At 46.3% G+C, this 27,709-nt stretch overlaps 1 protein-coding gene across 3 annotated transcripts; it reads left to right on the top strand.

Moving 5' to 3' along the window:
* LOC115618959 (zinc finger SWIM domain-containing protein 6-like) lies at positions 1 to 27,709 on the top strand. 3 transcript variants are annotated; one of them, XM_030510951.1, is made up of 2 exons: positions 1 to 723; positions 27,676 to 27,709. In XM_030510951.1, the coding sequence occupies exons 1-2, from the start codon at positions 165 to 167 to the stop codon at positions 27,687 to 27,689; spliced, it is 573 nt and encodes a 190-aa protein (XP_030366811.1). In that variant the 5' UTR covers positions 1 to 164; the 3' UTR covers positions 27,690 to 27,709. The 3 variants fall into 3 exon arrangements, with proteins under 3 accessions (XP_030366811.1, XP_030366809.1, XP_030366810.1); XM_030510949.1 differs by lacking the exon at positions 27,676 to 27,709 and adding an exon at positions 24,162 to 24,543; XM_030510950.1 differs by lacking the exon at positions 27,676 to 27,709 and adding an exon at positions 10,232 to 10,970.

Below are 27,709 nucleotides of genomic sequence, written 5' to 3'. Positions count from 1 at the left end.
ATTTGCATAAGGGTCCGCCTCCCGTCGTGGGCAAGGTGGCTGGTACCGCCTCCCGCTGCCATGTAAGAGAAGAGGGGGCGTGAGCCAGGGGGTGGCTTGCTGTCTTCCTGGTGTCGTTTATAGGGTACAGCCACTTCCGCTATCCACTTAGAAGTGGCGTGATCATGGCGGAGCGTGGTCATCTCCCTCCCCCCACCAAGCACCTCTGCTGCAGACCCGGCTATGGCTCAGGGTGCAGGCCAGGCCAGCGGGTGGCCAGCGCTGGACTCAGTAGTGGGGCGCTCTGCGCCGGATCCTCCTCTGCAGCTACTGCTGCTGCTGCAGCAGCAGCAACAGCAGCAGCAGCCGCCGCCGCCGCCGCCGCCTTAGGGCTGCTGCCGCTCGGCAAAACCCAGAGCCCCGACTCCCTACTGGACATCGCGGCTCGCAAGGTGGCGGAGAAGTGGCCCTTCCAGCGGGTGGAGGAGCGCTTCGAGAGGATTCCAGAGCCGGTACAGCGCAGGATCGTCTACTGGTCCTTCCCCCGCAGCGAGAGGGAGATCTGCATGTACTCCTCCTTCAATACCGGTGCCGAGGACCCCGCCATCACCCCCGGAGGGGCTACCGCCGGCGCTGCGCCGGGGGGGGGGGCGGACACCGCCGCCGACGACGAGAACCGCCTGCCCTTCCGTAGGGGCATCGCTCTTCTAGACGGCGGCTGTGTCGATAACGTCCTGCAAGTCGGTGAGTCACCGGCCGGGACCGCACTGCGGAGCTGTGCCGCGGCCACATGGGCAGGGCGCCGCTGGCCTCCTCAGCCGCGGATCTCCCCCTGCGCGTTACCCGTCTGCCATCCCGGGACCTGCCTCCCTTCCTGCGCTCCCCCGGTGGTCGGAGCTCCCCTGCCTCCTTAGCGCGCCCTGGCAGCCCCTCGGGGGCTGCCCCTCCCTCGGCCCGGCCTGTACGAACCCTTCACTCCCAGACTGTAATTCGGGCTGGGCAACTTCCTCTGCCAGTATCCTCCTCGCATCCAGAATACGAAATAAACCCTTCGCCCCGCTCCATGACACATCCACGGCTCCCGCCGCCAGCGGCCGGCCTAGTCTCCGACAAGCGGGCTGAATGCGCTGCCCTCCGCCTGTCCCTTGAACTCCACTGACGCGTCGTACCCCTTCCCTGTAATCCAGAATGCGTAATACCGTTTGGCTCTGCTCCCTCCCACCACCCACCCTCGGTAATCCAGATCATTACCATGCCCCCAGCCACAATAGTGAGGAGATACCACCACACCTCCCCCGGGACCGCCGGTGGAAATGAATCAGCAGAAGGTGGCCGGCGGGGGAAGAGGGTGGAATGCACCGTGGTCCAAAATAAAAGAGGGTGCGAGAGCCCAGGAATGGATGTGCAGTGCTAGGGGAAGGGGAAGGGAGCGAGCCACAAACAAAGGCATTTCTAGGGCAGCAGCGGCGAGCCAGAGGGTGGGGGCGCGGTCCGCCCAAGCCCCGCCACCGAGGAGGGGGGGCGCGCGCGTCGGAAAGGCCCCAGATTCGGAGTGACGGCGTAGAGGGGTCCACGAGTTACTTTGGGATGAGCCTCTGCATGACAACGGCAAGGTGAGGAGGAAAGCGCTGCTCTTCCTCCTCCTGGAACAATGCTTCCCTCATTCCGCCACTGCCCCCGCACCCGGCGGCCGCCGCCTGCCGCTGCTCTTCACCCGTTGCGGGCTGATGCCCCCGGTTAACTCTTCCCTGCTTCCGTTTAAAGGGTACTGGAGGTTGGTGCCCTCTTCCGCGACGAGAGAGCTGCCTGGGGGGAGAGGGGGCTCCATCCCCCAGCCGCAAGCAGCCCCCAGTTTGGGTGGTGATGGCCCCGCGGGGAAGGGGTTTACAGCTTCCCCGGAAAACTTCCGCGGAGGAGTGGTGTGTTTGCACTTCATGCGGTCTGGGTGTGCAGGGCGTATCGCCGTGCGGCGGTGCCTCGAGGACGAGGCGGCGGCAACGACGACGATGACTGGGCACTTTGTTCTCATTTTCATGTTTATTTGTGTTCTCTTCAGTTTTCTGTTTCCCCCTCCCCCGAAAGGGGTAACCAGACAAAAGAGACTGAAAATATCGCTTCTTACAGCCGGCTCGACAGTCGTTGGGCAGGGCGGTACGGCGGCTTCGCGGGGCCGGTTCCTCTGTCGCGCCCTATGTTGGGCCGGACCGTCCCCTGGCGGTGACTCAGCTGTGGCTGCTGCTCGCCTTTTGTTCGCAGCGCCGTATGGGGCTGAGCCGAGCCGAGTTGTGGAGGCGGCGGCACCGGTGCTGTTGCTGCTGCTCGAGGTCGGAGGGTGCTAGCTTCCCCCTCTGCCTTGCCTGCAGTGGATTTCGCTTAGCGGGCAGCCTGCAAACGTGCCTTCTATTTTCCGAAGGGAAGCTCTGTTGCTGTTCTTCGGTTAAGCGCCCTTCCTTCTGCCTAGGTGGAATTCAGCTTTAGACTTAAGGGTTTAAAAAAGTTTTTTCTTTTTTTTTTTTGAATTAGCTTTCTTATAAATTTAATCTTTTGTCTTTCTCTCTTTTTCCAAAGGTCTGAGGTGCATCTGTGGTTCCTCAGGACTGGCAAAACCAGAAGTAGGGCGCTTTTAATTTTGTTGACGGTGCTGAGTTTTTTTTTTCCCTTTTGCTTGCACTTGATTCTGTTTGCAAGCAATGAATAATGACAGGATTGCACATACCGAGGGTTTCTTGGCTGATTAAATTTAAGATAGGAATTCACTGTGGAAATAAAGTGAAGGGGCGATAAATAAAAGATATGCAGTCTTTTATAGGATGCCCAGTGTGGGCTTGGCTTTGCTTGCTTTCAGCAGTGGAATAGGCCTCAATGAGTAGCTGTGAAAGAAAAAAAAAAAGGTATCTTTTTGCATAGCTTCAAAAGGAATAATGTTGGCAAGGGTTAATGTGAAGAAAGAAAATATGCATAAATACAACTGAAGTGTTGACTGCTGCTTCTGGACCCCTTAACTGCAGTCCAAACAAATGCTGTACCTACTGCTGAAAATACATGTTAGGGTTTGTTTGTTGTGTTGGTGGGGATTTCTTGTTTTGTTTTTTGTTTGGTTTTTTTTAACCTTATGCTAGCCTTCTTTGAAAGGCTACACAAAAATAGTAGTGGAAGCTGGTGATATGAAACATGTCAAATGCCTCTTAAACACTGACAAGCATGGGACATTGTTCCTGCTGCATTTAACATTGCTGCTGCCTCACCTCGAGTACTGTGTGCACTTCTGGGCCCCAACAATTTAGGAAGGATGTTCAGGTCCTTGAATGCTTCCGGAGGAGGGCAACAAAGCTGGTGAAAAGGTTGGAAGGCATGTCCTCTGAGGAGTGGCTAAGGACTCTGGGTTTGTCTAGTTTGGAGAAAAGAAGGCTAAGGGGTGACCTCATTGCTCTCTACAGCTTCCTGAGGCAGAGAAGTGGAGATGGAAGTGCTGATCTCCCTTGGTATCCAGTGACAGGACACTTGGGAATGGTTCAAAGCTGTGCCAGAGGAGGTTTAGACTGGATATTAGGAAGCATTTCTTTACCAAGGGGATGGCCAAACACTGGAACAGGCTTCCTAGAGTGGCGGTTGATGCCCCAAGCCTGTCAGCATTTAGAGACATTTGGACAATGCCCTTAATAATATGCTTTAACTTTTGGTCAGCCCTGAAGTAGTCAGGCAGTTGGACTAGATTTTTTTTTTTTATTTTATTTTTAGGATAAAATGTATTGTAAATCGCTTTCCATCAGTTTTTAAAACAAGGAATCTTATTTTCTGTAGAAGCTTTATATTGGGTTGACCTAACAATTTTTCATAATTTCTTTTGAATCAGTTTTCATGTTTCTCCTAATTTCAGGGCTCTCCTTGCTCCTAAGTAAGCTCTGAAAATTGATTTATTTCAGTTTAGGAAAGCAATTCTATCTCTGTATATGATCAGATGTTTTGGTATGTAGCAATTCCTGAATTTGAGCCAGTTGTCATGCCAGCAACCGATGCTTATGCACGTGCACTCTCTCTCTCTGCACTCCAACTTTTAGATGAACAATTAACTAAAAGCAAAATCTGTTTGTGATGGTAGGCTGAAACAATCTAAAAGTCAGCATTGGACAAATTTTTTTCCTTAAAAACAATTGGTTGTAGTATTTTGCCATATCATTTGCTTTTTTTTAATGAACCTGTTAAAATTGAACCCTTACATAAGACAGGTAAAGTTATAGTTAAAAAAACCCAACAAACCCAACACAGAATGCTACCACTAAAAATAACCACAAAAACCCCCCACCAAACCCAAAACCCCCACCCTACTTAAAGTGAGAAGTATATTATGATGAACAGCAGTTTTTACTGGTGAAGGATGAAGTATGTTATGTGGTACACTATAAGATATGTAAGCATGGGTTCAATTCTAATGTCACCTGCTATCTGGGTAATCTAGTTGTTATGTCAAGGCAAATCCTGAAGTTTTGTAGTAGTTAAAGTATGAGTGCAAAGTTATGGTAGAATGCAGCTGACACCCTTTAACTTACTTTCTCTTTAGATGATTTTCTTTGTTGATTAGGTAGGAGAACTTAATGCGTTGTTTAAAAAAAAACAAACACCCACAAACCAAAACAAAACCCATACTATTTTAACTGACAAAAGCTATTCTAATTTATGAATATGCTGTGACAGGAACTAATTTGAAATTTTATAAAGCTTTCATGTGCAGCAAGGGTACAGATTTAATGCAAATTCTGATTGCCTGGAATGCAGTCAACCTGACAGCATATGAATACTTGAGTACTGTCCAACAACTGCACTTGTTCTGGGAGATCTGTCTCCTTGGACTTTGTTTTTCCTTTTGGTTTACTATCATCTAAAACTACTTATGTAAAAAGCTTTTCTTGGCTGGATATGTATGCAGCTCTTGACATGGCTTCATAACCTTCTGTGACCTGTATCATTAGAGATGTTGGCTGGTACTGTACACTGGTTTGCATTTTCCTTCTAGCTACGTGCCAGTTATCATGATTTGTGATGCCCTTGCGATGCATTACCATGCTGTCCTCTGATGAGGTAGCAATATGCATCCAGTCTTTGTTGCCTTGGCCCCACTATTGAAGACCAGGATGTCTAGAAAACTTGTGATGTAAGCCACTACTTTAAATTTTTTTTTTCCCTGACTTAATTCTGCAAATGTGTAAGCAGACCAGAGGAGCGTAGCCTTCTAATAGTAACTAAAGTGTAGAGAATTCCTTTGTGGTAAAGTCAGAACTCATAAAAGGCCTGCTGTAAGAGCTGAGCAGTTGTACAAAATACTTTAATTAATTGTGTCAAATTAGAAAGACTGAAGTGTTTCCTAATGTGGGCTTTTTACCAATGCTTTATTAAACCCTTCTGAAAATTTAAAAATAAAGTGTGAAAGATGGGAATCTTTAGCTGCATTTAAAGTATATCTTAAGATAATTGTGATGTACACCGTTGCATGCTTTAAAAAGGGAGCTTAATCTTTTTATTTATGTATTAATTTTTATTCTAACCATCTACTCTATGTTGCAAGTGACTACATTTGACAGTCTTGAAATATCTGGAATTTTTTGCTTTGGAAATGCATGGGAAATGGCTGAGAAGGTCTGACTTTATTGGAAGGGTGCAGTAAAACTTTTCAGTAAGCTTAAATTCACACTAGTAGAACTAGCTGATCAGATAAATCAGAAGCTCATTTACTGAATTAATGTGCTGAAAATTCAGGTGATTTAGCTTTTGTCCTGCTTTATTTAACAATCTGCCTGTTTACATAAGTCATCTTTCACTTTTAATTGGTGTCAGACCTTTAATATGCGATTATTGGAAAAATGGGGGGGAATGGCACTATAGGCAGAAATTTCACAGTAGTGGGGATTAATATATATTTTTTTTTGGGGGGGAGGTTATTGGCATTCAAATGATCGTTTTAAAGGCTGAGACAATCAAATGTTGCATAGCTGTATGACTTGTAAGAAGTGAGACCTTTGTACGCATGCCAAATTTAACTGCTGACTGGTTACTGACAGCTCTGTAGTAATGCAGATGCAGTATAGAAATTGTGCAGCTGAATACAATGTTTAATTTATACTGACTAATGAAATAAAGAACATTTGACCACTGAGGCACTTAAAATTGGATAAACTTTTATAAAGTGTGTGACAAATTTTCAGTCTGTAATACAGTAGAGGATCAAGTTTGCATGTATTCTAATTATTTTTGTATTTGTAAACTTGTGTTAAAAGCAAGGGTTTGGGTTGAAGGCTTTTGTCATCACTGACTCTCTCGGGTTTGTTTTGTTATGCTTAAAGTTTGACTTTTTCCTATTTTATAGTAGTGGTTTGTATTCTCTCTGCATACCAGTGTTCAGCTATGTGTGCAAGGCATAGTGGCAGCACAAACTCTCTTTAGCAAATCATCTTCTAGCTTACCCTTGTCAGGAGCAGCTGGTGAGCTTTATTAGTATTGAATTTCTATATTCAGCTTTGATATTTTTGACTGGCCTAAAGCTTATAGAGCACTAATCCATATTCAGTGATTAATGGTGATATTTATAATGCATTATAAATAAATGCAGATAGTATGGTCTTCAAGATTTCATATGCTTGTGGTCATTTTGCCTCTTACCTGCAGTTTTGGCTGTGAAAGGATGGCAGGTAAAATGACTGTGTTAAGAATTCATTAACAGAAATGTCTACAGATAATCTGGAAAACATGAGTTAGCAAAGTTGTGTGAAGAACCTTACAGTAAGCTATTGATTATTTGCACAGCAGTTGCCTCAATGAAGCACTTATTTTTCCCCTCTCATGTTTGAGGAATACAGTACACTGCTTTGGGAGGGTGAAAAAGTAGTCTTAGTAAAACACTTGGGTGACATGGTCTAGTGTGAGGCATCCCTGCCCATGGCAAGGGGGTTGGAACTAGATGATCTAAAGTCCTTTCCAACCCTAACCGTTCTACGATTCTATATTTACAAAGTTGGCCTCAGTGACCACATTAAGCACGGCTTGTGCTTCTTCAAGGCAATTCTACTGAGTCTGGTGATTTTTAAGAGTTCAAGAACAGGGAAAAATCGATGTTCTAAACTAATTGTTTAATATATTACCTCAAGGAAAGAAACCTGGAATGCTTTTATTCTGAAATACTGTTATGACCAATGACAACTGGCTGTACTGCTGCTGTTGTACATGTAAAATGAGTCTTGGTTCCCCCACCGATTTAGGTTGTAAACTGAAACCTTGCAAACTGACTACAGTTAGTGTCTTGGGGATAAAATATCAGTCCATTATATTCTGTATCTGGATCTAGTGTAGCTATATTACATAGAAGCATGAAACTTCAATTTTGCTTTTCTAGAGCAGAGGGATGAGTATGACATAAAACTCTTTTTTTAGATCTTTGTTATTGCAAGCCATGATATGTGAGAGAGTCGTCATGCAGCTTTCTTGATCAAATCTAAATGCATGAATTTATAGAGGTGAATTCAGGTAAATGTGCTACTAATGTATGAATGGTAGGCAGTGACTAGGGATGGGATTTGATGTAACAGATACCTTGGCAGTCTGATGGAATAAGGAAGTTGAGAATAACTTGATTGGTGCTACCTTTAGAAACAGCATGCCACTTAATTTTAGTGACAGTTTTCGGCGATCAAACTTTACACTGTCATGTATCTTGGCAATAATTTACAGGCTTAATTTCTAGGTAGTTATATAGATGATAAATGTAAGTGGCTGTTTGGCAGGAGTGAAGAAGTGCTTAGGAGTAAACATTGAATAAGATGTACTTAAAGAGAAGAAATGCAGTAAAATACTGAGTTGACCTTTATAGATGAGAGGCTAGGAAGAGAAGTGGGCAAGCAGCATGCCTGAGATAAGGTAAAGGTCAAAGAACTCAGTAAATCCCTGAAGAAGTGTGTTTAAGGAGGATATAGTCTGAATGACTGCTCCCTCTACATGGTCTACTTTCAATGGGTGAAGGCATGGAAGCTGATAGATTCTTTCCTACAAAATGAAACAAAGCTTTGAAAATGGAAAGCAGGTTGGCAAACTGTAACTTAGCTGTCCTGTAGCTTTTGAAATTGTAAAATATGTTTAAAGTTATGAAGTGGGTGTACTTTTGCTCTTTTTAAACCTTACATCCCAATTTAAATTTTATAAATAAGATGTTTCCTTTGCATGTTAGATAGACACACTCTGTTTTTCAGAAAGTGTTGACCTTCTATTTATTTGAAGGGTGTTTGTCACACTGTACTTTATCAGAAGTAGAAGCTATTTCTGTTGGGTCATGGTGGGGGCTCCATCATTACAGTGGTAAAACAAAACCATTGGCTTCATTTCGTACAACTATTTGAAACAGATTTATTCATAGAGTTAAATATGCATTGGTAAGATCATAGAATATAACTGAATTTTATTATAAGGTATAGTCAAATTGTGTCTTAATTCTCAACAGGCAATAAATGGCTTAATTATAAAGCATTCTGTATTATAAAAAGAGCAGGTATGTGTGGGTTTTTTTTTTTTGTTTGGGTTTTTTTTTGTTTGGGGTTTTTTCTGGGGTTTTTTTTGGTTTGCTTTTTTTTGGTTTTTTTTTTTTTTCCCCTCCATAGTAGTGGATGTTTGTGGTACCCAGACTTGAGAAGAACTGATAGGGTTGTTTTTTGTTTGGTTGGTTTTGTGGGGTTTGTTTTTTTGATTTTTTTTTTTTTTTTAGGCTATATGTTGTGCTGACCTGGGAATAAGGATGGGGGGTGTGTGCAATGTTTGACTGGATAAATGGAATGAGGTGTGAATCATGAACACTCACTTCAGTGAATCCTGTCTGTTATGAGGTCCATCATCCCTTCCCTCCTTGAATAACGAAATGAAGTTAAGAAGTAGAGATGAAGTGTTGAGAAACATCTACTGAAAGGAGGAAGCAGAGGAGGATGACTGTGCAACGAGACACTGAGCTGTGATTTTTTTAGGAAGTAAAAGGAGAGCCACAAAAACCAGTAAAGGTAAAAAGTTCTGGGAGAGGAATCATCAATTTATAGAGGCACTGAAAGGTAAAGGAATATAAATCCTGAAGCATTTCCAGAAAAAAATTCCACTGGGGAACTTGGTGAGAGTCATCCCAGTATGATGCACTGCACTGGAACCAGCAAAGGCTCAATGGCAGAATCATTCCAGGCAAGGGCCTTGGTCTACTCAATTATTTGGCAGTGGAAGTGAGAAGATGGTGATGTGGGGCACGTGGTGTTATAACACAAGCACCTCAGGCAGAAGTTATATGGGTGAATGAGTTGGGGGATTCAGCAGCATGAGTGGAAAAAAAAAAATAGTCTGTATATTAGCCTAGCATACATGTAGCTTGATTGGTGTTTGGGCCAGGTAGCTTGGAAGGGATAGCATTGCATGTGACTTTGGTAAGGAAATTAATGTTCTGAACCTGGGGATGAGGGAGTGTGGTGTGAGGGAATAAGCAGATCCACCTATATTGCAGTTGCTGCCATCTGATGTTGGTTTGAAGTACAGTGGGAAGGGTACGTTTGCAATGTGGGCTGGTGGTGGGACTGCTGCTGAGGTAGCCTGAGATTTAATTTTCCATCAGTAGCTGGGTACAAGTAGTGTAAGATGCCAGGAGCACGTTCAGCACAGGTTGGAGGGACCTTTGGCAGGCTCATCCTCTACAGAGCTTGGTGACATCACACTCTGCTCTCGGCAATAAGCAACTCCTCTTCCATGGGCAAAAGTACTGCCAGGCCTTTGTTCAATTTGCTTTCCTGTGAAAATGAATAGATTTGTGAGCAGGAAGTTGTTGTGAGGTTTGTTAGCAATGTGTTCTAGGTGTCTTAACAGCAGTGTCTAGGGTGGTGGTTACAGCTTGTTAGCCCTGATAAGGGCATGCTGGTGCAGTGATACAGGTACCGGGAGTTGGTGTTATGATGAAAGGGCCTCCATTAACTTAGGCTGTACATGCCAGTCGTTCAGAGACTCTTGTACTCACCTACAAAACCTGGATTGTGTCATAAAGGTGGTGTGCTGATCAGAGGCAGAGACCAGTAGTCTACGGTCTTTGTAAATACAGATTTAAGGCTAAAATCTTCTTTCTAAGGCTGGTAATCTTAGATTGCCTGACAAAGATTATAAATAAAAGCCATAAACCTTTACTCTGAGAGAAGTTGAAACTGTATTTTTAATTATAATTTAGCAGTGTTACACTCTTCCCCTTCCCTTTTTCTAGGGAGTGGGCACATTCCTCATTTACCAAGCCTGCTGCTGTGAGGAAAGTTGCTGATACAACAGCATAGTGTGGTTGTAACACTTCCTTGTGAGCATGGGAGTCCTTCTCCAGGAGCCTATTCCAGCAAACTTGCTCCCTCTTGTCACTTTAACTCCTCCAAGGACAGACTATGAAACAGGCCTAACAAATGTTTTCCATTGTGAAATACTCTAGTCATGAATATGGTAAATCAAATTACTTATTTGCTGTGCTGTGGCTCATTTACTGCTCTGTGCCTCATTGCGTAACTCCTAGAACAGAAAATGCATATTGCTGTGCTTATAAACTTGTGTTTTGGGAATTATTTTTGTGATTGTCATTTGCAAACTTCACCCACTGTGAAGACCACTGTTTGTCATTTACCTTGAAGTTACATGGTTGTTTTAGGCTGGCTTAAATGTAGCCTGCTGTCAAAGGGATGCTGCAGTTCTCAAGTTTGCACTTTGTGCCAGGGTTTGTGGAGCTGTGTGGTGAGCCAGACAACTGGCCTGATTGTGAATTCAGATCTTGCTAGGTGAGTTTTACCTGGTTTATTGTGAAAAATAAACAATTAAAAAAAAGTGGTACTGTTGCGTCAAGGGAGAGTAGATTGTAAGAGGGGGGTACTGAGAAGTGCAGGACTCATTTCTGTGTCAGTCACACTTAGACTGGCTTAAAATGATCATGAAGCTCTGACTGATGCCTGGGGAAAGGAGATGGCTGCTGTGTTTGGGAGTTCACTATTGGCAAAAGGTGGCCTGATTGTTCCAGAGATGGCAGCATAGGCCTTTCCTGAGACATGATGCATGTTGGGCCTGTATGAGTGAGACATCTTCTGCATCTCTTCATCCATACCTAACTATTTATTCCAATTGTGCTTTTTGCCTTCAAAGTTCACATCTTCTTTTGAGACAGTACTGAGCTTCAGCATGCTTATATGTAACACAGACTTTTGAGGCAGTTTTCTCACTTATTATACAGTTGTTTAGGGACCAAATAATGTGTTCTATGTTTTGTTTTCATTCATAGTTGTTGACTTCAGTTGCTAAAATAAGCATTCACAGCTTTTTGTTTGGTTAGGCTTGCTGAGCCAACATAGCTAAGAATGAACTGGAATCTCCTCTTTGTTTCTTGGGCTTTGATCAGTTGCCCCTTGGCAGCCTCACTACAGGCTGCAAGGGTCATGATGGTATAGCAGAGATTTCACTTGGCTTGCATGGCCTTCATTACTGGTAGTAGTGCATGAGAAGGAAATGATGGAACAGGACTTGCAGATCTCAAGCTGAGTTTGTAGGGCTGGCATGTAGGGTGGGGGGAAAACCTCTTATTGCTCGTAAACTGAGTACTTTTGATACGGACCTCACTGAGAGTCTAAAATAGCTTTGTGGGGTTCCAGTATCATTACTGCTTCCCCAAGTAGAACAGCAATTGAGTAGAATGTTGGTGCTTTTGTTTAACTCGTATAGTGTGGAAGTTAAATGAGACAGCTGCTCCAGTAAGTGAGGTGTATTTACTGAATTGATCTGTTTCAGGACTAGAATAAAGCAGGTGTGATCTATTCCAGATGGACTGAACTACACAGCACTAATCTTGCCCATAACTGGTGGAGGGAAGAAGTGATTGGAAGCCCTGTTGCGTGCTTCATAGTGCTAATGAGTCCATTTTCAGGGCAGAAATGGTTTCCCTTTAACATAAATGGAGATTTCATGGGGCTTTATGCAGGCATGTCTGGGAGAGGATGCTTTGGCTTTGTCAACTGCTTGCACTGGGGAGGGGGGGGATTAAAGTTTATCAACAAGACTTGCTTTTACCAGTAGCCTGTTTCAATGTGGAAGGATTAATCTGGGTTGCTCACTTCCTAGAGCCTTCTGTCATGGTTTAACCCCAGCCGGTAACTCGGAACCACGCACCTCACTCCCCCCCTTCCTCCTCCTCCCACTCCTGGAGGGATGGGGAGGAGAATTGGAAGAATGTAACTCCCATGGGTTGAGATAAGAACAGTCCAGTAAGTAAGGTATAATACAAAACCACTACTGCTACCAACAATAATAATAACGATAAGGGAAATAACAAGGGAAGAGGATACAATTGCTCAGCACCCGCCGACTGATACCCAGCCCAACCTGAGCAGCAAACTGGGCCTTCTAGGTAACTCCCCTCGGTTTATATACTGGGCATGATGTGCCATGGTATGGAATACCCCTTTGGCTAGTTTGGGTCAGGTGTCCTGTCTCTGCTTCCTCCCGGCTTCCCCTCCTCCCTGGCAGAGCATGAGACTGAGAGAGTCCTTGGTCAGAATAAACATTACTTAGCAACAACTAAAAACATCGGTGTTATCAGCATTGTTCCCAGGCTGAAAGTCAAAACCACAGCACTGCACCAGCTACTAAGAAGGAGAAAAAATGACTACTGAAGCTGAACCCAGGACAGTATCCACCCCTTATTCCATACCATTCATGTCATGCTCAGATCCCACATTTTTCAATATACCATCGCTTTTGTCTCATATATATATATACACGCACACCCACATGCAAAGAGAGAGATATCATTCCTTAGTCCATGGACCAATCCCTATAAAATTGCTGAATTCATCCAGTCCGTGATGTCACGCTCCACCTCTTGTAATAGTCTTTCAGGGCAGGAGGGATGGTGTGTAGTATTGGGTTGTTGCCTGCTGTTGACACTGCCGAACTCGTCTGGTCACTGCTGAGCTCGTCTGGTTTCCTCAAAATTCATTCTTTGTTGGGGTGATGATCGGAGGGAAGTCAGGGTCAATTGCTGGCGACCTGAAGATATCTAGCTGGTGGGCTATAAAAGTGTTATAGAGCAGGAACAGCATACAATTGAGTTCATTGGCTGTTTTCCCCCAAAATTAAATCCCCTTGAGGTACACATCAGACTTGCCCATCTTCCTGCATTACCCACCAAGAACATCCAGGTCCCTGAGCAAAAGCAACCCCACGAGTGGGTTTGCCTTTACCTGAAGCAGGAATAACCCAGACTGTCTTCCCCAACAAATTCTTTATGTGCACCACAGGAACTTTATCCCCCTCTACAGTACGTAAAAGTTCTGATTGGGCTGGGCCATCCCTGTTGGCAGATCCCCTAGTGTTGACCAACCAGGTGGCTTTTGGTAAATGTGTATCCCAGTGTTTGAAAGTCCCACCACCCATTGCTCTAGGTGGAGTTTTTAACAGCCCATTGTACCATTGGATTTTCCCAGAGGCTGGTGCATGGTAGGGGATGTGATATACCCACTCAATGCTGTGCTCTTTGGCCCAAGTGTCTATGAGGTTGTTCAGGAAATGAGTCACGTTGTCTGACTCAATTCTCTCTGGGGTGCCATGTCACCACAAGACTTGTTTCTCAATTCCCAGGATAGTGTTCCGGGCATTGGTGTGGGGCACAGTGGATATTTCCAGCCATCCGGTGGTTGCTTCCACGACGGTAAGCACATAGTGCTTGCCTTGGCGGGTCGGTGGGAGTGTGATATAGTCAATCTGCCAGGCCACTCCCTACTTGGACTTCAGCCATCGTCCTCCATACCAGAGAGGCTTTAACCGCTTGGCTTGCTTAAATGCAGAACATGTTTCACATTAATGAATAACCTGGGCAATAATGTCTATTGTTAAGTCTACCCCTCGATCACGAGCCCATCTATATGTTGCATCTCTGCCTTGACAGCCTGAGGTGTCATGGGCCCACCAGGCTAAAAATAATTCACCCTTATGTTGCCAATCTAAGTCCATCTGAGCCACTTCAATCTTTGCAGCTTTATCCACCTGTTGGTTGTTCTGGTGCTCCTCAGTGGCCTGACTCTTGGGTACATGAGCATCTAGGTGGCGTACCTTCACCACCAGGTTCTGCACCCGGGCAGTGATATCATGCCGCAGTGCAGCAGCCCAGATGGGCCCAGATGAGTCAGTATAGCGATAAAGTACTGGCCATTTCTTTGTTCTTCAGCAACGTCCAAGGCCAGCTGGATGGCTTTCACCTCTGCAAACTGACTCGATTCACCCTCTCCTTCAGCAGTTTCTGCAACTTGTTGTAGCAGAATCCATACAGCTGCCTTCCATCTCCAATGCTTTCTTACAATATGGCAGGACCCATCAGTAAACAAGGCATATTGCTTCTCACTTTCTGACAGTTCATTATATGGTGGGGCCTCTTCAGCACGCACCACCTCCTCTTCTGGTGACATCCCAAAATCTGTGCCCTCTGGCCAGTCCATGATGACTTCTAGAATTCCTGGACGACTGGGATTTCCTATTTGAGCTCGCTGTGTGATTAGTGCGGCCCACTTACTCCACAAAGAATTGGATACATGATGTGGAGAGGAGACCCTGCCTTTGAACATCCAGCCCAGCATGGACAACTGGGGTGCTAGGAGGAGCTGTGCTTCAGTGCCAGTCTCTTCTGAAGCAGTTCAAACCCCTTCATAGGCTGCCAGTATCTCTTTTTCAGTGGGAGTGTAGCTGGCCTCAGATCCTCTGTATCCCTGACTCGAAAAGCTGAGGGGTTGACCTCGAGTCTCCCCTGGAGCTTTCTGCCAGAGGCTCCAGGTAGGACCATTCTCCTTGGCTGCAGTGTAAAGCACATTTTTCACATCTTGCCCGGTTCGGGCTGCTCCAAGATCTACCGCATGAACTATTTCTCGTTTAATTTGTTCAAAGGCTTGTTGTTGCTCAGGGCCCCATTTGAAATCATTCTTCTTCCGGGTCACGTGGTAGAGAGGGCTTACAATCAGACTGTAATTTGGGATGTGCATTCTCCAGAACCCCACAACACCTAAGCAAGCTTGTGTTTCTTTCCTGTTAGTCGGTGGAGACATTGCTGTTATCTTGTTGATCACATCTGTGGGGATCTGGTGCTATCCATCTTGCCATTTTATTCCCAAAAATTGGATCTCCTGTGCAGGTCCCTTGACCTTACTCCATTTTATGGCAAAACCGGCCTTCAGCAGGACTGGGATTATCTTCCTACCTTTCTCAAAAACTTCTTCCTCTATATCACCCCACACAATGATGTCATCAATGTACTGCAGGTGTTCTGGAGCTTGCCCCTGTTCCAGTGCAGTCTGGATGAATCCATGGCAGATGATAGGGCTGTGTTTCCACACCTGGGGCAGTCGGTTCCAAGTGTACTGGACACCCCTCCAAGTGAAAGCAAACTGTGGCCTGCACTCTGCTTCCAAAGGGATTGAGAAAAATGCATTGGGAATATCAATTGTGGCATCCCCCTTGGCTGCCTTTGACTCCAGTTCATATTGAAGTTCTAGCATGTCCGGTACGGCAGCACTCAATGGTGGTGTGACTTCATTCAGGCCATGATAGTCTATGCCAAGGATGCATGGAGCCTCTGGACCAGTCACGGTGGGGTGCTTTTGCCACTTCTTCCAGGGCAGGCTAATTTAAGCCTCCAGTACAGTCAGCTCTCTCCTTGGCTCTCAAGTTGATGGATCAGCTTATGGATGGGAATCAGAGTCTCACTTGGTGCGATATTGCTGCCAGTGGAAGTTTTTTTTCCCGCAATTGGACTTGCTGTTCTTCGACCTTCAGCAACCCCACAACAGAAGGATCCTCTGAGAGACCAGGCAAGACGGACAGCTGCTTCATTTCCTCTGTCTCCAAGGCAGCTATACCAAAAGCCCATCCGTACCCTTTTGGGTATTTTTGGGTCTCCTGAGACAGTCTATGCCAAGGATGCATGGAGCCTCTGGACCAGTCACAATAGGGTGCTTTTGCCACTCCTTCCCAGTCAGGCTGATTTCAGCCTCCAGTACAGTCAGCTCTTGGGATCTTCCTATCGCTCCAGAAATACAAATGGGTTCTACCCCTTGATAGCTTGATGGCTTCAGGTTACATTGTGCATCAGTGTCTACTGGAGCCTTGTACTCCTGTGGGACTGATGTGCCAGGCCATCTGATCCACATAGTCCAGTAAAGCTGATTGTCTCTCTCCTCCACCTGGCTGGAGGCAGGGCCCCTCTAATAGTGATCATAACATTCTTAACTTATTTCTAGTACAAAGGGATTAGAATTCCTTTTCATAGGAGTCAGAGTAAAATCATCTCTTCCACTCCATTTGGGAAACGGCCCACCGGAGCCTGCAGCAGCAACTGTCTTGTGAGGATACCCATTCACCGGTGTTTTTCCTTGCAATTCACGTACCCCTTCCTCCAGAACTGAGGCAGGTTTTCCATCCCATTTTCTCATGCGTTCTCCATGATCCCGCAGATAAAACCATAGGGCGGCCCGTGGCATATACCTCCTATATCTTCCCTCTCCAGCAACAGGGCACTTACTGTTAATAGCTGAGATGTGGGTCCGTACATATGGGGAACTGGATAGATTGTCTCTCAATTGTCTGAACTCGTGGGTCAGGAGATTTTCCACAGCTGAAATGATGGAAGGGGCGAGATCGTCTTCCAGCTCCCAGAGTTGACGATTCACCTCATCCACTGTTGGTGCCGCTGCATCCCTCCAGGTCATTGATGCCAATGAGCAGGCATATGATAATGGTGCACTCCGTGTAAGTTTCCACCACATGGGTCATGTACATTCAACTTCATCTGGATCTACGGGTGTATTCCTGACATCCGACTTACGATAGATCATCTCTAGAATGTCTAATTCCCTCAGGTACTGGAGGCCTTTCTCTATCGTGGTCTACATGCCTGGGCGACATATAACATCTTCCTTATAGGGTTACCTTTCCTTCACAGCTGCCAAGAGCCGCCTCTAGAGGCTGAGGACTGGTTTCTCTTTTGCAATCGCTTTGTCAATTCCCCCTTTCCTAGCAAGCGATTCCAGCTGTTTGGCTTCCTTACCCTCTAGTTTGTGACTGTCGACCCCATTGTCCCAGCATCGGATCATCCAGGTGATGATGTGCTCAACTGGAAGATGGCTGAAATCTTTTCGCATATCCCACGGCTCAGTCAAGGACAGGGATCGAGAAGTTACCTCTTGTTCTGCCTCTTCCTGGGCTTCTTGTAATGGTTCCTCTGATTCTAGTAATGGCCCTTTTCTTCATCTTCCTTCACTAAATGAGTTGTTTTTCATTTCCATTATCTCCTGCGTATAGGGGCAACTGATACCAACAGCGATTGGTTCTCTGGTTCAGTTATGTCACCCATCGCCAGGGTCTGAGTGTTTGTTGTGCTTGTTGTCGGGGTTTGAGCAGTCGCAGTACTGGTCACGGGAATTCAAGCAGCTGCAGTGCTTGTTGCCGATGTTTGAATAGCCACCGTAATGCCGCTGGGGTTTGAGTGGCTGCAGTGCTTGTTATGGGAGTAAAAATAACTGCATGCCTGCTACCGGAGTTTGAGTAGCCGTGGTACTGGTCATCAGAGTTTGAGTAGCTACGGTGTTTGTCATGGAGACTGAAGTGGCTCCAGTGCTTGTCGCCAGGGTTTGAGTAGCCATAGCTCTTGCCACTGTGATTTGAGTAGCTACAAGTGTCTGTTGCAGGGGTTGAAGTAGCCAAAATCCTTGTCACTGGAGTTTGAGTCCCTCTTTTTCTCCTTTGAGCCGCAGTGTTTCTCATGCGGGTTGGAGTAGCCAAATGTAGCTGTTTAACCCTAAGCAAGATATGAACCCTATTTGGCAACATGCTGGTTCCTCGCAATAAGGTCAGGCTGGTTTCAGCATCCCAGGAATATTCAAAATTTTCAAAATTCTCAAATGCTGCTGTAAATAGCCTAGTGGGGGAGATGTGAGGGAATTTCTCTTCCATTGATTGTCTCCCCGAGGAGAAAAAGGAAGAGGTATGATTATTAATAGTTCCCGTTAGATGGCTCCCAAAGTATAGAGGTGATGGCAATGCTGAGAACACATACCAGATCAGTTTCATGACCAGCAGTTCTATTGTATCACAAGCCACTACTATAAAGTACAACAAAATGAGAACCTTAGCCCAGGCCCCAAGGGTGATAAACACCAAAACAGAGAATGCGTACTGCAAGTAAGATATGACATAACGCAACTCAGACCACGCACAACAACTCTGAGAGCAAATAAATCAACATTGTGACCAGGGACTATTAAAACAATAGTAATGAATGTTTAGCACTTGATTTGATTTCTGCCAGCATAGCCCTCCCCCCAAAATAAGGTAAAAATAAATCCTTGCCCTTCAGCAACACCACAATCCGGGGAATTAAGTTTCCAGATGTGTTTCCAATTTGCACTCATGTTGCCAGATGCTTTTACACTTGTGCTTCTGGAGGGGGGAAAAAAAACCAACAAAAAAATAAAGCCTGTCCCCCCCTACAGAATGCCTTTGTTCTACCCAGAGGCCAGTTCACTTTACCCCTAAAAGCCTGAGCTTTTGTCAGCTGTTCACACAATAAACAGCTGTGGATGTACAGAAAAACTGTTACTACTGGCAGAAAATGAAAGCTGGCAAATAGTTTCTGTGCTCATAACGGAAGAAAGTCTCCAAAACACACAAGCATTTCAATATATTCTGAGATATTCTTTTTCTCTTCCCTCCCACACCTATTTGGTGATAGCCATCAAAATTAGTCTGCGTAAACAGCATGATAAGTATAATTAACCTCAGAGTGCCAAAATTAGGCTACCCTCCTGTGGGAAAATCATGTGTGTGTGTGTGTGGGAGAATTAGAGAAAACTGGGGTCTAAACGAAGTTGTTGTATTATAGAAAACTTTTTAGGGTAAAATACAGTTGCCACTTCCAGGATGGTTGGCATGCACAGAATCTACTCCACCATGGTTCCCTAGGCAACACAACCTGCCATCTTAGAGGAGCAATGGAGGGTTGAGCAGAGTGGAGACACTGCGGCCAGGCTCTGTTGTACTCCCTGCAGGATTGGGAACTTGATGGTACCATACAGCTGATAAGCCGCGTAGCAGCTGTCAAATGGAAAAGATAAGAGATGTCTGTTGTTGAGCCGGCAGCTGTGGCAAAATCACTTCCCTTAGGTGAACCTTGCTCATTATTTTCTCATTATAATACTAAGGCAGACCTCCATGCCAAAGTTACCCACCTCCAAGGTACGACCACCCCTCACCGAGCACGCGCTTTATATTTTTTATTGGCTATATCTTTAAGTGAGAAGCGAGAGAATTTTATACTAATCAGTAATAAGAGAATGCATGACTAGAGTCACTCAAGCTCCACCTGAGAGTAAAGAAAAGTATAAAAGTGGATGAGAGAGGGGAGGAGATAGGGAAGACTCCATCGTAACTTCTGGGATCAGTCGACAGGCTGAACCTGTCTTCTGCCCCATGGGGATGCCTACTGGGTAAAAACTTTATCTTATACACGCTAAATAACTGTCATGGGTTCAGCTGTAACGGTTATTTTTCTCCTTCCTAGTAGCTGGTACAGTGCTGTGTTTTTGCCTTAGTCTGAGAACAATGCTGATAACACACCGATGTTTTAGTTGTTGCTAAGTAGCACTTACCCTGATCAAGGACACTTCAGTCTCTCATGCTCTGCCAGTGAGGAGGGGCACAAGAAGCTGGGAGGGAGCAGAGGCAGGACACCTGACCCAAACTAGCCAAAGGGGTATTCCATACCACAACACATCATGAAACTGGGGTGAGTTAGCCGGAATCACTGCTCGGATCAGGCTGGGTATCAGTGGGTGGATTGTGAGCAATTGTATTGTACATCACTTGTGTTTATTGTTTTTCTTTTCCCCTTTTAGTTTTATATTCCCCCCCTTATTATTTCACTTATCATTATTATTATTAGTAGTAGTTGTAGTAGTTTTGTGTTATACTTTAGTTGTTGGACTGTTCTTATCTCAACCCATGGGGTTTACATTCTTTTGATTCTCCTCCCCATCCTGCCTGGAGTGGGGGGGAAGAAGAGGGGGAGTGAGCAAACGGCTGCATGGTTCTGAGTTACTGGCTGGGCTTAAGCCATGACAGTTCTTTTTGGCGCCCAACGTGGGGCACAAAGGGTTGAGGTAACGACAGGTCTGACCAGAGTGTGTCAAAAAAAATTTGTGATAAGCATTCATTGTTTTGGATTAATAGTCACTCGTCACAATGTTGATTTATTTGCTCTCGGAGTTGTTGCGCTTGGTCTCGGAGTTTCGTTATGTCACATCTTACTTGCAGCCAGTATTCGCTGTTTTAGTGTTTATCAGCTTTGGGGCCTGGGCTAAGGTTCTCATTTTGTTGTACTTTATGATAGTAGCTTGTGATACGATAGAATTATTGATCATGAAACTGATCTGGTATGTGTTCTCAGCATTGCCATAACCCCCATACTTTGGGAGCCATGTAATGGGAATTATTAACAATTACACCTCTTTTTTTTTCCCCCTCGGAGAGCCACCCTCTGGAGGAGACATCCTCCCGTGCCTTCCCCTCCCCCACCAGGCTATTTACAGTAGCATCTGAAGAATTTTAAAGATTTTGAATATCCTTTGAATACCCTTGAAACCAACCTGGTCTTTTTTCTGGGAAGCAGCATGTTGCTGCACATTGTTCAGGTCTTGTTTAAGATTAAACAGCTATCTAAGAATACCACCAAGAGATCTTCCCTGAGGCTGGACATTCATGAGTGGCAGGGTGTGTGGGATAGTATGGGCAAGTACCTAGGCCAGTGGGCACCTCCAGTGCTTTGGAACGTCACCCCTGAACAAGTGCAGAATCTGGAAAAACTAGTAAAACATTTAGAAAAGGTGTGCTGTTGTCCTGGCAATACCAGAGAGGGACAAATGACCACAAGTTACTGGAGCTTGGGCTATGCCTACAGAGCCCTGCTCAACACTATCCAGTACCCTCAAGGGGAAAAGGGTGTCTCTGGATCTTATGGCAAAGCAACAGACACCGCGGCTACTCCATCCCTGACAAGCACAGCAGCTACTCCAACTCCGACAACAGACACTGCAGCCACTCCAACCACAGCGAAAGACACTGCAGCCACTCCAACTCTGGTAGCAGATACTGCAGCTGAACCTGCAATCTGTGCCGCTATCAGTTGCCCCTATACGCAAGAGGAAATGGAAACAAAAACCAACTTGTTTAGTGAAGGAAGATGAAGAAGGGCCAATACCAGGACTACAGGGGGCAATACCAGAAATAGAAGTTCCCTCAGTACCTGAGCAAATTAGCCATTCTAGAGACAATTCATCATAAGTTGGGCGACGAGGAGCCACCCATGGATCCAGATCAAGTCAAATGTACGTGACCCATGTGGTGGAAATTTTCACAGAGTGCACCATCATCATATGCCAACTCAGTGGCCTCAGGACGGGCTAATTCAAAGACCCAAAAGGGTACTGATGGGCTTTTGGTATAGCTGCCTTGGAGACGGAGGAAATTAAGCGGCTGTCTACCTCGCCTTGCCCAAATGGCTTCTCACTGGTTTCTTTCAAGAAATAACTGTTCCATGAGGAATGAACTTTAACAAGAGATTTTTAAACAAAAACAACTCTGGCCCTTTTCTTTTGAGCTTTTAAAATCTTTTGGCAGGCATTAACCACTTCTGATTGTGTGTTTTCTGGCAGCTGAATTTAAGCTTTAGAATTTTTGGACAGTTATCAATATAGTTTAGTCCTAATTGTCTCCTTGGTTTTGTTTGGTGGTGGTGCTTTGTGTGGTGTGTTGTTTTGTGGGTAGGTGGGTGGTTGTGGCATTTGTTTGTAAGGTGTGGGGCTTTTTTTTATGTTGGGGTTTTTGAGTACTTTATCTGACTCCTTCCTGAGATTTCTGTCTAGCTTAAAGCCATGGCCTAGAAGACTGGTAAGGATTTCACTCTAACAAACAGGAAAAAAGTGTTTCTTTATGTTCAGGAGGAACTTCCTGTGTTTCACTTTGTCCTGTCACTGGGCACCACTGGAAAGAGCCTGGCTCCATCCTCTTTGCCCCCTCCCTTCAGATATTTGTACAAATTGATGACTTTCCCCTGAGCCGCCTTCTCTTCTCCAGGCTAAACATTCCCAGCTCTCAGCCTTTTCTATGTATGTGAGGTGCTCCAGTCCCTTCATTACCTTCATGTCCCTTTGCTGGACTCTCTCCTGTATGTCCATGTCTCTCTTGTACTGGGGAGCCCAGCACTGGACACAGGACTCCACTTGTGGCCTTGGCAATGCTGAGCAGAGAGGGAGGATCACCTCCCTTGACCTGCTGGCAATGCTCCTCCTAATGCAGCCCAGGATGCCACTAGCTGCCTTTGCCACAAGGGCTTCTGTTGAGCTTGGTGTCCATGAAGACCCCCAAGTCCTTTTCTGCAAAGCTGCTTTCCAGTTGGTTGGCCCACAGCACGATACAAATACCTGGCCGCATAAACAATTTTTTTTTTTTTATAGGCTACTGATGGAAGAGAATCTTACACTTTCTGTGCAGTAGTACAGATACAATTTGCATTACTGCAGAGCTGAACGTCAGTGACCAGAGGCTTGCACAGCAGGTAATGCATCAGAACTTGATTTATTCTTTGGCACGAGAGGCTTCGCCCAAAGAAGTTCTGACCAAGACAGTAGATTGCTTGGATCTGAGCCTGTGGTAACTGCCTTTCTGCTGCTCATGGGACACACTGGCACATCAGTGTTAGTGTGTCTTCAGTATGTTCAGTGATATAGGTGCAGTTTAGCTTACAGCAAATGTCAGCTGGGGCTGTCAAGAAATCTTCTTGTGCTCAGTCCCAAGGTACCTCTAAGAAACACTTTTGGTCTTTATTTCAAGCACAGTATGCATCACTTTGGTTAGTGGGTTTTTTTAAAAAACATCTTCTGTTCCCTTACTCGCCAAATTTACTCAGCGTTTGCTTGGGAAGGGAGCACGGCTGTAGATGGCTACAGGCTGCTCAGAAGGGATAGGCAAGGAAGGAAGGGTGGAGGGGTTGCCCTCTTGTCCTGGGTTCAGCTGTAGCAGTTATTTTTCTCCTTCCTAGTAGCTGGTGCAGCACTGTGCTTGAGGGTTGAGTAGCTGCATTGTCTCCCATTATATGCCTCCCAAAGTATAGAGGTGAACGAGAACCTTAGCCCAGGCCCCAAAGCTGATAAACACTAAACCAGCAAATACTGGCTGCAAGTAAGGCATCTAGAGATGGATAGAGTGCAAGGAGTTGTCTCTGAAGAATAGCCACAAGCAGGTTGAAAGCTTATGGGTAAGAATCGGAGACCGAGGCAACAAAGGAAACCTTGTGACTGGTGTCTACTATAGGCCGCCCAATCAGGACAAGACTATTGATGAAGCCTTCTTACTCCAGCTACAGGAGGCGTCATGCTCACAGGCTCTTGTCCTGCTAGGGGACTTCAACCACCCTGACATCTGCTGGAAAAGCAGCATGGCAAGCTGTAGGCAATCCAAGAGACTCCTGGAGACTTCCTTGAGGATAACTTCTTAAGCCAGGTAATAGACAGTCTTACCAGGCAGAATGTGATTCTGGACCTGATGGTCACCAATGCAAGTGAGCTAATTGGTGACGTCAAGATTGGAGGCAGCCTGGGCTGCAGCGATCATACACTCGTGGAGTTTGCAGTCCTGAGGGAGGTGGGACAGGCAAAGAATACAGTCAGGACCCTAAATTCTAGGAAAGCCAACTTCCAGCTCTTCCAGGAGTTAGTCAACAGGACCCCCTGGGAAACTGCCCTCAGGGACAAGGGAGCAGAACAGAGCTGGATGCTTTCCATAGAGCACAAGGTGTAAGATCCCCAGGTATAAGAAAAAAGGAAAGAAGGGAAGGGATCCCCAGGTGTATGAAATTGGGCAAGGAAGGCAAGAGGCTGGCATGGCTGAGTCGAGACCTGCTGGTCAAACTAAAGGGCAATAAAAAAAATGCACAGGCAGCGGAAGCAGGGGCAGGTATCCTGGGAAGAGTATAGGGACACTGCCCGGTTGTGCAGAGATGGGGTCAGGAAGGCCAAGGTGCAGCTGGAGCTGAACTTGGCAAGGGATGCAAAGAATAACAAGAAGGGCTTCTACAGGTATGTCAACCGGAAGAGGACGGTCAAAAAAAGCGTGCCCCCCCGATGAGCAAGACTGGTGAACTGGTAACAACGGACAAGGAGAAGGCTGAGGTACTCAACTACTTTTTTCTTTGCCTCAGTCTTCATTGGAAGGCTCTCTCCCCATACCTCTCGAGTGGATGAACTGCAAGGTGGGGACTGGGGGAGCAAAGTCCCTCCCACTGTAAGTGAACATCAGGTTTATGATCACCTGAGGAACCTGAACATACACAAATCCATTATGGGACCTGATGAGATCCATCCCAGCGCCCTGAGGGAATTGGCTGATGTAGTTGCCGAGCCACTCTCCATGATATTTGAGAAGTCATGGCAGTCAGGTGAGGTCCCTGGTGACTGGAAAAAGGGCAATCTCACACCCATTTTTAAAAAGGGTAGAAAGGAGGACCCTGGGAACTACCGACCTGTCAGCCTCACCTCTGTGTCTGGGAAGATCATGGAACAGATCCTCCTAGAAGCTATGCTAAGGCACATGGAGGACAGGGAGGTGGTTCGAGACAGCCAGCATGGCTTCACCAAGGGCAAGTCCTGCCTGACCAACCTATGATGGAGTAACTACATCAGTGGACAAAGGAAGGGCTACGGATGTTGTCTATCTGGACTTCTGTAAAGCCTTTGACACAGTCCCCCACAACATCACAGATTCACAGTCATTAGGGTTGGAAGGGACCTCCGGAGATCATCTAGTCCAAGCCCCCTGCCAAGGCTTGGCTGCTAAAGCAGCTTACACAGGAACGTGTCCAGGTGGGTTTTGAATGTCTCCAGAGAGGGAGACTCCACAACCTCCCTGGGCAGCCCATTCCAGTGCTCTGCCACTCTCAATGTAAAGAAGTTCTTCCTCATATTGAGGTGAAACTTCTTGTGTTTTAGTTTATGGCCATTGCTCCTCGTCCTGTCGCTGGGCACCAATGAAAGAGACTGGCACCATCCTCCTGGCACCCGCCTTTGAGATATTTATATGCATTAATGAGATCCCCTCTCAGTCTTTTCTTCTCCAGACTAAACAGACCCAGCTCCCGCAATCTCTCCTCATAAGAGAGATGCTTCAGGCCCCTGATCATCCTTGTGGCCCTCCGCTGGACCCTTTCCAGTGGCTCCTCGTCTTTCTTGTACTGAGGCACCCAGAACTGGACACAGTACTCCAGATGTGGCCTCACTAGGGTCAAGTAGAGGGGGAGGATCACCTCCCTCAACCTGCTGGCCACACTCCTCCCAATGCACCTCAGGATACTATTGGCCCTCCTGGCTGCAAGGGCATACTTCCATCTCGTAGTCAACTTATCATTCGCGAATACTCCCAGGTCCTTCTCAGCTGAATTGTTCTCTAGTAGGTCAGCCCCCAACCTGTACAGGTTCTTGGGGTTCTTCCACCCCAGGTTGCAGTACCCTACACTTGCCATTGTTGACGCCATCCGTCTCTCTAATTTGGAGATATATGGATTTGATGGGTGGACTGTTTGGAGGATGAGGAACTGGCTGGCTGGTTGCATCCAGAGGATAGTGGTCAATGGCTCAGTGTCCGGATGGACACCAGTGACAAGTGCCATCCCTCAGGGGCCTGTATTGGGACCAGTAGTTTAATATCCTCATCAACAACATAGACAGTAGGGTTGAGTGCACCGTCAGCAAATTTGCAGATGACACCAAGCTGAGTGGTGCAGATGTCACGCCCGAGGGATGGGTTGCCATCCAGAGGGACTTGGACAAGCTTGAGAAGTGGGCCCATGTGAACTTCGTGAGGTTCAACAGGGCCAAGTGCAGTGTCCTGCATCTGGACTGGGGCAACCCCTGGTATCAATACAGGCTGGGGGATGAAGGGATTGAGAGTACCCCTGAGGAGAAGGACTTGGGGGTACTAGGGGATGAAAGATTGGACATGAGCTGGCAATGTGTGCTTGCAAATCGTATCTTGGGCTGCATCCAAAGAAGCATGGCCAGCAGGTCAAGGGAGGTGATTCTGCCCCTCTACTCTGATGAGACCCTCCGTGGAGTACTGCATCCAGCTCTGGAGTCCTCAGTACAGGAAACTCATGGACCTGTTGGAGAGGGTCCAGAGAAGGGCCACAAAAATGATCAGAGGGATGGAACACCTATGAGAAAAGGCTGAGAGACTTGGGGTTGTTCAGCCTGGAGAAGAGAAGACTCCGTGTAGACCTTATTGTGGCCTTTCATTTCTTAAAAGGGGCCTATAAGAAAGTTGGAGAGAGACTTTTTAGCAGGGCCTGTTGCAATAGGACGAGGGGAATGGTTTTAAACTAAAAGAGGGGAGATTCAGGCTGGACATGAGGAGGACCAACAGGGAGGGACTGGTTGGAAATGTGACGCTCCAGGGCAGCCTTGGCTGTAGTGATCATGAGATGGTTGAGTTCGAGATCCTCAGGACAGTGAGAAGAGCATGCAGCAAGCTCACTGCCCTGGACTTCAAGAGAGCAGACTTTGGCCTCTTCTGGAACCTGCTTAGTAAGGTTCCATGGGATATAGTCCTAGAGGGCAGGGGGGCCCAAGACTGCTGGTCGATATTCAAGGATCACCTGCTACATGCTCAGGAGTGTTGCAACCTGACTAGAAGGAAGTGCGGCAGGAGGGCCAGGAGACCTCCATGGATGGATAAGAGCTGCTGAGGAAACTTAGAGGGGAAAAAAGAAGCTTATAGAAGGTGGAAGCGAGGACAGGCGACCTGGGAAGAATACAGGAGCATTGCCCGGGAAGCTAGGGACCAGGTCAGGAAAGATAAGGCCCAGTTAGAATTAAATCTGGCAAGGGATGTGAAAGATAACAGGAAAGGCTTCTATAGGTACGTAGCAAATAAAAGACAGACTAGGGACGACGTGGGCCCTCTCCGGAAGTTATCGGGAGACCTGGCTACCATGGATTTGGAGAAGGCTGAGGTTCTTAATGACTTCTTTGCCCCAGTCTTCACCAGCAAATGCTCTGACCACACCACCCAGGTGTTGTGGTTTGAGCCCAGCCGGTAACTCAGAACCACACAGCTGCTCGCTCACTCCCCCCCTTCCTCCCCCCGCTCCCGGAGGGATGGGGAGGAGAATCGGGAGAATGTAACTCCCACGGGTTGAGATAAGAGCAGTCCCGCAACTAAGGTATAATACAAAACCACTACTGCTACCACCAGTGATAATAATGATTAGTGAAATAACAAGGGGAGAGGATACAATTGCTCACCACCCGCCGACCGATACCCAGCCCGACCCGAGCAGTGATCTGGCCTTCCAGGTAACTCCCCCCGGTTTATATACTGGGCATGACGTGCTGTGGTATGGAATACCCCTTTGGCTAGTTTGGGTCAGGTGTCCTGTCTCTGCTTCCTCCCGGCTTCCCCTCCTCCCTGGCAAAGCATGAGACTGAGAAAGTCCTTGGTTGGAATAAACATTACTTAGCAACAACTAAAAACATCAGTGTTATCAGCGTTGTTCCCAGGCTGAAAGTTAAAAAACACAGCACTGCACCAGCTACTAAGAAGGAGAAAAATGACTGCTATAGCTGAACCCAGG

The sequence above is a fragment of the Strigops habroptila genome, chromosome W, assembly GCF_004027225.2.
Source record: "Strigops habroptila isolate Jane chromosome W, bStrHab1.2.pri, whole genome shotgun sequence".
Lineage (NCBI taxonomy): Eukaryota > Metazoa > Chordata > Aves > Psittaciformes > Psittacidae > Strigops > Strigops habroptila.
Note: the sequence above shows the minus strand (reverse complement) of the source record. Positions and strands in the feature narration are given on the sequence as shown.

Bases quoted from the DNA above. Each gene is read 5' to 3' on its own strand.
- LOC115618959 (XM_030510949.1), top strand. From the start codon at position 165: ATGGCGGAGCGTGGTCATCTCCCTCCCCCCACCAAGCACCTCTGCTGC. The intron at 724-24,161 runs GTGAGTCACCGG...GGGCTTCTACAG, and splicing joins CGATAACGTCCTGCAAGTCG to GTATGTCAACCGGAAGAGGA.